The sequence below is a fragment of the Gracilinanus agilis genome, unplaced genomic scaffold, assembly GCF_016433145.1.
Source record: "Gracilinanus agilis isolate LMUSP501 unplaced genomic scaffold, AgileGrace unplaced_scaffold81, whole genome shotgun sequence".
In the NCBI taxonomy this organism is placed as follows: domain Eukaryota; kingdom Metazoa; phylum Chordata; class Mammalia; order Didelphimorphia; family Didelphidae; genus Gracilinanus; species Gracilinanus agilis.
In genome coordinates, this window is record NW_025398852.1 from 3,210 (window position 1) to 17,887 (window position 14,678).

The window sequence follows — 14,678 nt, forward strand, 5'->3', positions numbered from 1 at the left end:
TTCAACAGTTTGGGCCCTCAGTCAGTTCAATCAGAAGTAGAGGGAGAGCCCTATTTTTTTCCTCTGGACTTATATACCCCCTCAGCTTCTCCCTCTGTACCAGCTTTATACACTGATCCTCCACTTGAAATCAGAGAATGCCAGGCCAATGTGGGTGCTGTTGGTGGTGGGGATGGAGCCATTTTTTCCTCACACACAAGAATTCATTTGTTAATCCATCTGGCACAGGAGAGTTTTTCTTGGGAAGTTCATTAATGGCTTGTTCAATTGCTTTTATTTTCTTATAAACTTTTGATTGCTTATCTATCCATAATCTAATATTTATGCTTTTGCCTCTATCTCTATGAGATTTATGGGTACAGAAAATGTTCCTTATGTGTCTTTAGATCTCCCCTGGAATAGAGGGAACAGTACTCTCCATACCACAGATTCATGACTGTTTAGTGAATGCAATTGGTTCAGTAAGTGCTTGCTATTTTGTTATACCAATATCTATGTCACTGATGAAAGAAAAAGTTTCTTGAAAAGTTCTGAAATAAATACTTTTTTGCCTTTTAATTTCAGGAAATAGACCAAACTGTCAACAAAGATTTAATAAGGCCACAAAAATGAAGATAGAGTATACCACAAAAATCAAGATAGAGTATATTATAAAGCTGACAAAGAAAGTACATTCAGAAATGTGAAAATCTGAATGTTTTAATTTTTCAAAGAACAATTCAAAGTACATAGAAGAACAAAAAAGAATTTAAAGTTTGCCGCTCATTTTGTAGCCTTTAGAAAAAGCGTAATGATCAATAATCACAGAAAATAAAGACCTAGTCTATAATTCACTGGTATAAAGATAAATATACAGAAAAGCTTTTAAAGCAACAGAAGAGTGATTTTGTCAACATGGTCTTATTTTGCCCAAAAACTACTCCTATGAATCAGAAAGCTATGGAAATCGAGATAAGCAATTCTTCCCTTGGACTTTGCATGGATATGTGTACCAGTCAAAATTTACATCTTCAAAATTGCATAAATGATCCACACACAGGAAACATGATTCTCTGAAATTGCAACTCTATGAATATCAAATACCACAGAGGAAAGAGAAAATGTATGTCACATAACTGTGGAAATATAATTAGTAATAAGTCTCAGTTGAATATCCATCAGAGAATCCACAGAGGAGAGAGGGCCAATATATGTGGTAAGTATGAGAAAGGATTCAATTGGAAGTTAATATCTCATAATTATAAAAGAGTTCACACTGGAGATGAGCCTTATATATATGAAATGTGTGAAAAAGAATTGATCCATAAATCAAAGCTTCATGATTATCAGAAAGTCCACACTGCAGAAAAACCCTTTGAAGGTAATGATTGTGGAATGAGTTTCAGCCAAAAGTCTTTCTTTCATGCTCATAAGACAATGCATATAAAAGAAACATCCTGTAAATGTAATGAGTGTGGGAAAGAATTCAGACAGAAGTCAAAACTTCATCAACATCTAAATGTCCACTCTGGAGAAAAACCCTATAAATGTGATAAGTGTGGTAAAGGATTCAGATATAAGTTAAAGCTTCATGAACATCTGAATTTCCACTCTGGAGAAAAGCCCTATACATGTGATGAATGTGGGAAAGGATTCAGACAGAAGTCAAACCTTTATGATCATCTGAATATCCACTCTGCTGAAAAGTCCTATACATGTGATGAATGTGGGAAAGGATTCAGACAGAAGTCAAGCCTTTATAAACATCTGAATATCCACTCTGAAGAAAAGCCCTATATTTGTGATGAGTGTGGGAATGAATTCAGACAGAAGTCAAACCTTCATCAACATTTAAATGTCCACTCTGGAGAAAAGCCCTATAAATGTGATGAGTGTGGGAAAAGATTCAGATATAAGTTAAACCTTAATGAACATCTGAATATCCACTCTGGAGAAAAACCCTTTATATGTGATGAGTGTGGGAAAGGATTCAGACGTAAGTCAAACCTACATCAACATCTGAAAGTCCACTCTGGAGAAAAGCCCTATACATGTGATGAATGTGGGAAAGGATTCAAACATAAGTCAAACCTTCATGAACATCAGAGAGTCCACACTGGAGAAAAGCTCTTCATATGTGATGAATGTGGGAAAGGATTCAGATGGAAGTCAAGCCTTTATCAACATCATAAAATTCACAGTAGAGAGAAGCTCTATGTATGTGTAGATAGTGGGAACACATTCACTCAGGAGAAATATCTTCATGTACATCAGAGAGGCCACTCTGCAGGAACGCTCTTTATATGTGATGAGTGTGGGAAAGGATTCAAATGGAAGTCAAACCTTAATAATCATCAAAAAATTCACACTAGAGGGAAGTCCTGAATGAATTTGTTCCCACAATCTACACATATTTAGAAGAAATATCTTCATGAACATCAGAGAGTGCACACTGGAGAGAAATCCAAAGTATGTGGGGTGTGTGTGGGAAAAGATTCATTTGTAATTCAAGTTTTCAGAAAGATAAGAATATCCATTATGGAGAGAAACTATATATTTGTGATATGTGTGGAAAAAGATTTAGAGAAAAGTCAAAACTTAAATGCCATCAGAGAGTCCATACTGAGATTAAGCCCTGTTTTTATGAGTGGTAATTTATTTAGCTGAAATTCAGTAATTCACAATCTTCAAGACAGTCTACTCTTCAGATAATTCCTCTACATGTGAAAAGTGTAAGAAAGAATTTATATGAGGGTCAAAGCTCCATGACCATCAGAGAGTCTATAATGGAGATTTACTCTGCCTTTGAACAATTACTTAATGGAACAGTTACTTAATGCTTTTGTTAAAGTAATCAGAGAAAATTCAATACTTCATTGAAATCAGAGAATTTGCATCATAAGCAAACTACTATTTCTGGTATGAGGTCAATTCAATAATTCAGCTGAATTTAATTCCTTGTATTCAAAAATGTCCACAGTTGATAAGCTCTATATATGTAATGAATGTGATAAAATATTAAATCAAATCTTTATGTTCACCACAGGTCACAAGTTTGGGAAGATTTTTATCTGTGATGATTTGGGGAAAGGATAAATACCTCAATTATTTTCTCTTTACATAAGAGTTACCTTAAAATGACAAAGTCTTCAAATGTAGCACTTATGGGTAGATGTATTCAAAATGAAACAGAAACCTAAAAAACTAATGTTTCCAAATTATTAATCAGGAAATCCTTTATCATATCTTGCATGCTAATAGTTTAGACAATAAATCCATGTTTCAAATAATCCTAGTTGCTCTTAAAAATGTTAAGGACATGAATTTTATATTAAACTGAAATCAGATGCCCTGAGAAGACACTCTATCCTCTAATGTACATAGTTTCTTTAAAACAAATGGATAAATTCACATAGCTGCAATGAAGTTCATTTTACCATCTTGAGAGTGAATGGAATTGCATGACTATCATTCCTTTTTAGACATTTGCTTTCCTTGCTAATCATCTCTGCCATTACCTCTCTCCCCCTACCCATTCCCTGTTTCCCAATTCCTACCGTTTTCTTTTTGTTGTCACTAGCATTTCTGGAAGTGTGTCAAATAATATTTTAGGATTGGTATAACCTTTGGTTTGCTCTTTAAATTATTCAGAAACCTAGGAAATTCTGCCTTTCATACAATTTTAGCTTTTTAAAATTTTACTACTCTGCCTACATTTTGTGGAGTTTCTAAAATAAATAAATCATATACAATCAAAGATTGTGTCTGCATCCTTCGATATAAGCATATGAATTTTGATGTTTTTCTTAATATAATTATTTTAATTATTTTCCTAAATTGGAATCATCTTTGGTTCCCTGGTATAAATTCAACTTGATCATAATGAATTATTTTTGGATAAAGTGCTTGAATATTCCTGTGAAGAATAAATATAAGGTTATTCATTAGAATTCATTCATATTTTTCTATAATTTTCAATTTTTACAAAAAATTGGGTAGTGTTAAGTATTAATTATTAAGAAAAACTTGATAGTTTTCTCCAGTATATCCATTTAACTACCGCTCAGTCTTTTTAGCTAAAGAACCTCAGCCTTCTACCAACATAACTGGTGCTCAGGGAAGAGATTTCTCTCAACCCCCTTTTTTAAATGTCTTAATTTTATCTTAACAAATTTCCACTTCAGTTTTCCAAGGTTATATGATTCATATTGTCTCTCTCACTTCTTTCCTCCCCTCCCTTCCAGAGCTGGCAAACAATCCAAACTGGGTTATTCATTCAAAACATATTTCCATATTATTCATTATTGTAAGCGAATAATCTTATAAATCCAAAACCTCAAGTCATATACCCAAATAAACCAGAGATAAATCATGTTTTCATCTGCATTTCTACCCCAACAGTTCTTTCTCCTAAGGGGAATAGAATTGTTTTTCACAAATCCCTCAGAACTATTCTGTATCACTGTATAGCTGTTAGAAGCAAAGTCTATCACATTTGATTGCTCCAAAATATTTTAATTACTGTGTATAATGTTCTCCTGATTCTGCTTATTGTACTCTGTATCAGTTCATGGAGGTCTGAAAAGTTCTTTCTGAAATTCCTTATAGCACAATAGTATCACTATCATATACCACATTTTGTTCAGTCATTCCTCAATTGAGAGACACCCTGAGTGAAACGGGAGAGACCCCTGCCACTGAAAATACAAACTCTTGCCAGAATGGAGTCAAATATATGGAAAGATTTTATTGAAACTCTCCACTTCTGTGGCCACACCAGGAGCAAGGAGGAAAAATTTGCATTCCTGGCCCACAGTGAATGCTCAAATACAGTACAGATTCAGAATGAAATTTCCACCCCCCTCCATCCCACCCTCTAGTACTAGTTTCTCTAGATCTAAAGGGAATTCCATACACCACCCCCCATCCCCACCAGGATGCCTAGGGGAAGTACTTAATGCCTATGTGGGAAAAAATAATTTTTATAGTAATCCTGATACAAAACTCTCCCAATGTTTCAGGCACTAAGTACATGATTGAATCTTCTCTTTCTCCCCCAATTGCCTATGAAGGGGCTGTGATAGTTCTACTCTCCAGCTTGTAATTTTCAATATTACCTATGCTTGATGACCAAGGAATTTTCAGTTTGTGATAGTACAGATACATTTTCAGGGGAATATCCTTTCTCCATAATCAGGGGCTTCCATGTTCTGGTTATTTCTTTCATTCCTTTCCAGAGCTTCTCCCTGTTCCCTGTTATCACTCTTTCTGGACGAGTTCCTGGTTTGAAGCCTGCCTCTGGAGAAGATAAGCTTTTCTCAAGGTCCTCCCTAGTCAGGTTAAAAACTGTTTGAAAATTGCTTTAAACTGGACTTTAAACTGTGGTTCCTTACCCCCTGAAAATATTGGGGTTAAATTCAGGAGACTAATACCTTACTGAGAAAAACACACTATTCCACTCAATCCTTTTAGTTTAGAATTCTTTGCCCTCAACAAAAGAGGAGCTATAAGCATTTTTGAACAAACAGACCCTTACCAATTTTTAAATCTCTTTGGGATACAGACCTAGTAGTGGTACTTCTGGATTACAAGCTATGCATTCTTTCATAGAACTTTGGGCATAGTTCCAAAAATGCCCTCCAGAATGGATAAATGAACTCTTAACTCCACCAGCAGTATATAAGTGTCCCAATTTTTACCCATTCCCTCCAACATTTATTATTTTCTTTTACTCTCATATTGGACAATCTGACAGGTGGTACTTGAGAATTGTATTAATTTGCATTTTTCTAATCAAGAAGTATTTAGAACATTATTTCATATGATTATTAATAACTTTGATTTCATCAGGAAACTGCTTATTCATATTCTTTGACCATTTATCAGTTGGGGAGTGACTTAGATTCTTATAAATTTAACTTAGTTTTTTTATATTTAAGAAATGAGTATTTATCAGAGAAATTTGTTCTAAATTTTTTCCAATTTGTTGCTTCCCTTATAATTTCGGTTTTATTGGTTGTGTTTCTATATAATTTAATATCATCAAAATTATTCATTTAGTATCTTATAATATCCTCTATATTTTGTTCAATTAAAATTTCTTCCCTTCTCCATAGATCTGATAGGTAACCTATTTTATGTTTACATATATCACTCTTTAGGTTTAGATAATTTATCCATTGTTATCGTATCTTGGTATGGATACAATGATGGTGAATCTATGGCACACATGCCAAAGATGGCATTTTGAACGACAACAAAAAAAAGGCTGCCATTTGTCTACTTGAATTAGAGGTGGACCCACAGAAAATGACGAGATACACTATCTCTTCAAGTATGTTGGTTACTTCCTGTTGAGGCAGTTCCCACTTTTAACTTAGTGCTAAAGGTCCTTGGCTGAGACCTCAGACTGCTTCTACTCTGAATTGTCACGTGGGTAAGTTAGGCTGACTTCCTTGGCCTACCTTGGCGTTTTCCAAACTCTAACTTAAGTAGGCTTTTACCTCTCTGATTGCTAAGGTCTTGTGGCTTGCAGCCTAGTTTAATTAGCCTTTTAACCCTCTCTCTCCAGCCAGGCCTCTGCAGGCTTAGACTAGCCTCTCCCTCTTTTTTTATTTCCCTGCCTTCTACCTTTCTAATTGTAAATAAACTACCTTAAACCCGATCCTGACTTGGGTCTATTTTAATTATGGAATCAATTTGAATTATTGATTCCTGGTGGCCACACTTTAAATATATATCTATAAAATACCTAAAATCTCCCTCTTACATTTGTCTTTAGGCCTGGCTCTCAGTCCACTGAGTTACCCAGCTGCCCACTACAGTACAACTTCTAATTAAGTAAAGGCTTATTAATAATATTTTGAAGTATATATAATCAGAATGTATTTTTTTGATTTGAGTTTAACTCAAATTCTCTGAGGACTAAGATTAATTTTTTCCATTCAGAACTAATTTTGTCATTCTTTTAAAGGAGAAATAGCTCTAGGACTTTTATAACTCCAGTACTCTTTGTGGGCATACAAGTCACCCTCTTTTCCTCCTAGAGTTTGTCCACCATGGCAGCAAAAACTTTTCACATTACCTGCCCCTCTGCCCTGCAGCCCAATGGTAATGCTTTCTCCCTCCCTGTCTGAGGTACGATGAGCAGCTCACAGGCAACAGAACTAAAAGGAAGCAGAGCACTTGGGCCACCTTTTCCCCATCTCTACACTAGATGAGGACATTCCTCACGTCACCCACTCCTCTACCCAGCAGCCCAATGGAAATGCTTTCTCCCTCCCCTTCATGGCATTCTTTTCTACATTGTATTTTTATGCCTTGTTTTTCAGTTTATCAATTTTGATTTTTAAGCTGTTATTTTGTTTTTACATTACTTTCATTTCTTTTCCCATTTTTATTTGACCTGTCTTATTTTTGATTTTTGAATTATTTTTGAATTCTTCCAAAGCTTGAGACAAATTAATATTTTTTGTTTAATTTTTTAAAAATTTTTTTAAACCCTTGTACTTTGGTGTATTGTCTCATAGGTGGAAGATTGGTAAGGGTGGGCAATGGGGGTCAAGTGACTTGCCCAGGGTCACACAGCTGGGAAGTGGCTGAGGCCAGGTTTCAACCTGGGACCTCCTGTCTCTAGGCCTGACTCTCACTCCACTGAGCTACCCAGCTGCCCCTTTTTGTTTAATTTTTGAAGTTTTCCCTTCTCACCATCCCTTGATGGTTCTATGCTTTTTTCTTTGTCCCTATAGAAAATATCAAAGGTTAAATGTTTCTTCTGTTTACTTTTTTTTAACAGTCTCATTTTGCCTGTGTTCTGAGAAATCTGAAACCTGATAATTCTGTCTCCACTTATGGCTTGTAGGGATCAACACTGTGAGCTATTTTGCCTTTGGGCTAGTTCTTCACTACTGCAGCTGCTTAGTCTTGAAAGGCACATTGCTATGGACTTCTATGCCTCACTGAGGGCTGGTGCCAAGGCCTGAGATTTCAAGGTGTGGGTCTGAAATGCTCTTTTGTTGGTGTGGTCCACCTCTTGGGATCCCCAAGTTGTTCTCTATTCAAGTGATGGCAAACTATGGCCCACAGGCCAGATGTTGCCACTTGAAAGGTTCTATCAGGCTGCACAACATTATTCCTAATCTGACAAATACAATGAGTAGGATACAATACAATGAAAGAGTTGCCTTAGAAACAGACTGACAGATGAGCATTTCCTTTCCTTTGGCTCCCTCTTAAAAAGGTTTTCCCATCACTGCTCTATTTAGTCACAGAATGAGGTGCAGTAAATGGGATAGTAGTCAGCCAACACTCTTCTGTGTGTGGTTCTGTTTCCAGTTCTTCCTTATCTGGTGAAAATCAACCCTCTCTGCCTACCTTTCCAGTTGTGTTCAGTAAGAGAGCCCCATCATTCTATCTTGCTATTGGTTTATTATTCCTGTTATTATGAGACCCTTTTAAAAATTGGTTTCGGATTGTCAGCTAAGTTTCAGCTTTCACTGTTACTAAGCCACCATATTTGTTCTGCCTCCCCTCTACCCTTTTTAGTAGACTCTGAGTCAGAAAGCCCAATGGGGAAGGAAGCCAGGAGGGTTCTGAAATATTGGGATCAAAATTCCTGAAAGAGAAGAGAAGCCAGATGGTTATTTTTTTCTTCTCTAAGACCACTCAGGGTTGGACCACTAAGAACCCAAAGAAGAGAATCATATTTTTTTATGTTGAGGCAAGAAAATCTAATTTCTCATTATGAATCCTGCAGAGACAGCTTCATTTTTCCCATCACTTCTCTGACCATAGTAACTAGAACTTATGAAATTGGACTGTTAGAGATTCAGTTTTCTTAAGTGATATCTACTTCATAATAAATGAAAGTAACATTATTAAATGTAATATTAATTTAAAAAAGAATTCTGGTCACTTTCTATGAAAATAACTCTCAAGTCAGGAGTCTGTAAGTAGCTTTTAACAATTAAGTTTTAATAAAAATGGAGTTAGAAAAAAAAGGAAATGTAAGAAAGGGACAGAAAACATTATCTGTCTAAAATAATTCTCTCTTTCAGTGTGCTTAGATCTAGCTTCAATTGAGCTCTCTATGAGACCATCCCTAACCCTTTTCCACAGCATATGGCAACAACCAGAAATATGAGCTCTATAAGTCATTTAACTTAAGAAGTTGGTAGAATTTATATTTCTGAAAAGCTTAAAACTGCATCAGGATTCTTGTGACAATCTGATAGTACTGCCATTCAAATAGCCTTTGCCTAAGTCAACCTAAGCCTCACAGCATTTCTACTACACAGCATTCCATTTTCCACCTTTATACCTATGTCTTCCCATCCTTGGAATGTACATCTTTCTTGTCTCTACTTCCTAAAAACCCTAGTTTCTCTCATTGTCTTCATCTGTAATGGGAACTGTAGAAGGAAATGACAAACCACTCAATTATCTTTGCCAAGAAAATTCAAATGAAGTTAGGATATTAGGCCTGACTGGCAAACAATAATTCTTTTACTTCTTATAGCTCTTCATACAGTATGAGTTCTTTTTTTTTTTAATAAACCCTTACCTTCTGTTATGGAAACAATGCTGTGTATTCATTCTAAGGCAGAAGAATGGTCAGAGCTAAGAAATGTGGTTTAAGTGACTTGCCCAGGATCACACAGTTGGGAAATATCTGAGGTCAGATTTGAACCTAGGACCTCCCATCTCTAGGCCTGGCTCTCAGTCCATTGAGTTACCCAGCTGCCCACTACAATACAACTTCTAATTAAGTAAAGGCTCATTAATAATATTTTGAAGTGTATATATTCAGAATGTATTTCTTTGATTTGAGTTTAACTCAAATTCTCTGAGGACTGAGATTAATTTCCTCCATTCAGAACTAATTTTGCCATTCTTTGTAAAGGAGAAATAAGTCTAGGACTTTTATTCACATGCAAAAATTCTTTCTGTAAATATTTGATGATAGGGATAATGTTCAATCACAGCTTCTTAACTATTTAAACCTTGATGTTCTGTCTTACACTCTATACTAAGTATTGTTTCCAAGACAGAAGGGCAGTAAGGGTCAGCCAATGGAGGTTTAATAATTTTCCCAGCATCACCAAACTAAGAAGTGTCAGAGGTCACATTTGAAATCAGGACCTCCCATCTCCAGGACTGGCTCTCCATCCACTGAGCCACCGAGCTGCCCCCTACTCTGAGGCTCTTCTTTTGAGTCTAAAATTCCTGGTTTGTTCAACTAATCCATATAAGGTCTCTACGTGCCTTCCTAATCCTGGATGCTTTTCTCTGGCCACACTTCAAACACACGCTTTTACCTCAACACCATGATTCCAACTGCTACAGGACAGACTCACAGACACTCTATCACCTCCCTCGTTCCTAACATCCTCCCTAACAGTGCAACTAAGGACAGAGAGGGCTGTTCTCAGTGTGGGCTCAGAGTGACCCCAGAGAGCCCATGAGAACCCTCAGACACAGGCAATGTGGTCATATCACCTCATCAGGACTTACCTGGGCACAGCCTGGATGTCCTCCTGTCTCTGCATCCCTCGTCCACATTTAGGCTGCATTCTTGATGTTTTCTAAGGCTGATGGATGGCTGCTTTCTCTCCCAGCCAGCTTTGTCACTCCCTTGTAAGCTCATTACATTGGTCTGTGACAAAGTGGTTGTTTGTGCTTGTGTAGATGTGTGACTATGTATGTACTTGTGTATGCATGTACATGTGTGTATGCATGTACATATGAGTACATATATATATACATATATGTATATATATATATATATATATATTGTGTCTATCTGATGAGATTTCTCTGAGCCTGTGTGCTTACCTTCTGTTATATCTGTGTGGAACTTTGTCTCTCTGTGAGAGTACATATGTAGGTCTCTATATTTGAGCCAGGAATTCTCCAATCCTGTTGATTTCCTTAATTATCCATGGAGTGGCTCCTTGCACACCACTCTCCATGGGACAAGTATGTAGCAGATATTGCTCTGACTTTCTCCTTAAGGAACCCTCAGCCTTCTACAGACACACAGCACTCAAGGAACGTGTTACTCTGTGCCTTTCTACAATAGATTCTGAGTCAGAAAGCCCAATGGGAATGGGAGCCAAGAGGGCCCTGAAATATTGAGATTGAGATCCCTGAGAGGGAGGAGATCCCAGTGATTATTTTGCCTCTAAACCCCTCCCAGGGTTTGAGCCACTCAGGGACTGAAAGAGTGGAATCACATTACATCTATTGAGTCAAGAGACTCCCATCTCTCATTACTTACTAACCCTGTAGAGATGCCTTCATCTCTGTCACCCTTTTAGAATCAATAAAACTTATAAATTTTGATTTATTAAAGATTTATTTTGCATGAAGTGAGGCCTTCTTTGAATCAGGAATGATCTCTCTCTCTCTGTCTCTGTCTCTGTCTCTGTCTCTGTCTGTCTTTTTCTCTCTGGCCACACCTTCAAACAAATTCTTTGATCTCTACACCATTATTCCAACTACTTCAGGGTAGATTCACAGATACTCTATCACCTCCCTCCTTCTTAACATACAGCATCTCCCCACTACCAATATTGGTCTCAGTCTCTCTGTCTCTGTCTGTCTGAATCCTTTCCTTCTGCCCTAGAATTCATACCAAGGCAGAAGAACAGTGAAGGCTCGGCAATTGGAGTTAAGTGACTTGCCCAGGATTACAAGGCGAGGAAGTATCTAAGGTCATATTTAAACTCATGACTTTACTTTCCAAGCCTGATTCTTGATCCATGGAATCTATTAGCTGCCTTTCAGGAAAGACTTCTAATCTTTTAAAGAAAAAAATCTTTCATTTGCCCTCATCATTCTTATACATCTTCCAAGGACTACATTCCACAGTAGTTTATCTCTCCTCTGAACTCCAGCTTGTACTGGTTTCCCTGCCAGAAGTTCTGAGTTTCCATTGGGTCTAAGAGACCAAAACACCATATGAAATCTGAGTTTCTGTTCTAAAATCTGTAACAGATAAGACCTCTACCTCTCTCTGCCTTCATCCATTCTACTTGGTAGACTTCCCAGTTGTTAGAATTAAATTGACATGATTCCATCTGGAGTCTCCTGGCCCCAAATACGACCATATATTTTTAAGATATGAGGCTCCATCCAGCTGTCAGTCCTGGACATGTGTAGTGCAGAGACAGAGAAGAAACTTCTTCTGTAGGTACTGATATGTACCTATAATTTTCCCTGTAACATGAGTTTTCTGGGGTCCTGAATTCAAGTGACTTCAGCCATATGACACAGTCAGGCTATTTCAGAAATGAGATTTGAATGCAGCTCTATCTGACTCTAAGAGCAGTTCTCTATCCACTCTGCCATAGCTGGGGTGTTCAGGGTCTGCAGGGTGTGAGTGCCCGTGTTCTGTGCACTCTGGCACTACCGAGTCATCCAGAGAGGACCAATACCTTTGTTGGGAAGGCCAGTGCTCTGTGCACGATGGCGCCAACCAGATGCTCAGAGAAGATTGGTGTCTCTGCTGGGAGGACTTGCCAGTCTGTCCCTTTTCAGGGCAGCTCATTCATTTGTTCAATTGTTCGCCCAAATCTCACCTGTAGTTCCAAGAAGTTGTAGGTTGTGCAGTGGCCCCCCTCTGGTAACTCCAACTCTTAATGTGGGCTAAACCAGGTTGAGGGACATTGAGAGGCCTCAGACTCATCCCTGAGTTAGGGGGGATCTTCTCCCCCACGTGTATGAAGACCTCCCCAAAGGAATGGGTGGATGAGAGTAATTTGTTTCCCTGAAGTAGGTATTGTGGAGTGCTGAGAGCTTGCTCAGATCTTGAAGATGCCAAGGTCATTCTCTTCATTCTGGGTCATCACCAGCAGCCCAGAGTTTGATTACTTTGGAGAGAGAGTGAGTGATACTGAAGACTTTGTGTAACTGTCTCACTTAAACCCAATTCCTGCACAAGTCAGAATATTACTCTGGGTTGTCATTGGTCTCCTTTGAAAACAAAAGACAAACAACATTTTAACCAAAGTTTTACTTTATTACAAGTGACATCTCACAAAGTGGAAATCAATAAATTTAATGAAAAAATGAAACGTATCAATAAAAATTTTTAAAAAGTCCTAAGGAAAAAAAGTATGGAAAATGGAAGAAATAATTCTTTTGATTAAATATTACAAATTAAGAATGTCAAGACTGAGTGAAGGATGGGATGACAAGGGGAGTAATTAAAATAGTAAGATGAACAAGGAGGAAACAACAGTAGTTGTGATAATTAGATTAAGTCTACACTACTCATCTTTAGATTTAATCACCAAAGGTAAGAGCACCTTTAATTCTGGGTGGTCCTTACCCCACCTGTGCTAGAGTGGGAGAGAAATCAGAATCAACTGACTGCCCCCTAGGCAGTACTATGAGAATGTCTATTGTGATTAGACATGCAAATTAGGAGGGAGGCACAGGAAGTGAAGCATAAGTGACCCCTTTAAAAAGAGGGAGTTGAGTGAGTGAGAGATCTTCAGTGGAAGAGAGTGTCTGGCAGCAGACCTCTTCTGGTTCATGGAGGTGGTGAGTTTAAAGACTGACTGAATCTTCCTGAACTTCTCTTAAGGAACTTCCTTAAAAGAGGGCCTCTGGCCCTCTGACTCTCAGCTGAGGATTAATTAAGATCTACCTGGATTAATTAGAGGATCATAGTAAAATACCTACTGGGGAATATTAACAAAGGAATCAAAAATAAAATATAACATTAGGTAATATTTTATAACCAAGTCATTCTATGTTATGTAGGAATCTTTATGTAAGCTTTATTAGCTCTGATTCTATATAAGTTTGAATCACTGAGGTAAATGTGCCCTCTTTCATTCTAGAGCATGGTAGAAATGACCACCACTGCTTCATCTTTTTTTCCATCTACAGGTGAAGACAGAGGTTGCCATTTCAGTTTTCACAGACAGAGCAGGGAAGAGAAAGAGCAAAAAAAGTGATCATTTGTGAAAGAGGGCAGTTAGTGAGTAATTACAAAAATATGATGAAATATGCAAAGCATATTAAAGAAGTCTAGTAAATATGGGTGAAAATAATAAAAGACAAGTATTAAGAAGAGTAAAAGAAGATTGGGGAGTATGAAGGCAATTATGGAGAATGATTAAGGGGCAAATCACAGGAAAGGGATTAGTTGAACATGGAAAAGGGAAGTCAAAATGAGCAGAGGTGGGAAGGGTGTTAATAGTGATAAGGGAATTTCACAGGTCTTTGGAATCCTAGGATTTTTCAAGTCAATCAGTATGTGTTTCATAACCTCACATCAATTCATGGCTTTCTTAGGTTCCTACCTCTGCATATTTGAATTTTCCTCCAAACTAAGTAAATTGCATAGATGGATTATAAATGGACAAAAACCTGATTTTTCTGCCTCATAGATATCTCTGCTAATTTCTTCCATCCCCAGAACAAGGCTAGGTGTGAAAAAATCTGACTCCAAGTCTGGACAAAGAAGTAGGAATAAGTATGGCCATAGGCCTCATGATAGCCCAGGTGACAAGGGGAACCAGAATGGTTCATAACTCAATTATCCTGGGCCATTCCTGATAGGGAGAACTTATTTTAAAATACTATAAAGAAGGATTTCACTCACTTGGGGCTCAGCTAGCATGTCCTGAAGACCTCAAGTCTCCCTGAGATCATCCAGAATCTTGAGACAGAAAAGAGCAGGATTA

General features: G+C 37.5%; 1 protein-coding gene across 1 annotated transcript; it reads left to right on the forward strand.

Moving 5' to 3' along the window:
• The first annotated feature begins 1,416 nt into the window (after window positions 1–1,416).
• LOC123256675 (gastrula zinc finger protein XlCGF8.2DB-like) lies at window positions 1,417–2,364 on the forward strand. The gene has a single exon (XM_044685257.1). It carries the CDS (start codon window positions 1,417–1,419, stop codon window positions 2,362–2,364), a length of 948 nt encoding a protein of 315 aa, XP_044541192.1.
• Window positions 2,365–14,678: the final 12,314 nt, after the last annotated feature.

Bases quoted from the DNA above. Each gene is read 5' to 3' on its own strand.
- LOC123256675 (XM_044685257.1), top strand. From the start codon at position 1,417: ATGCATATAAAAGAAACATCCTGTAAATGTAATGAGTGTGGGAAAGAA.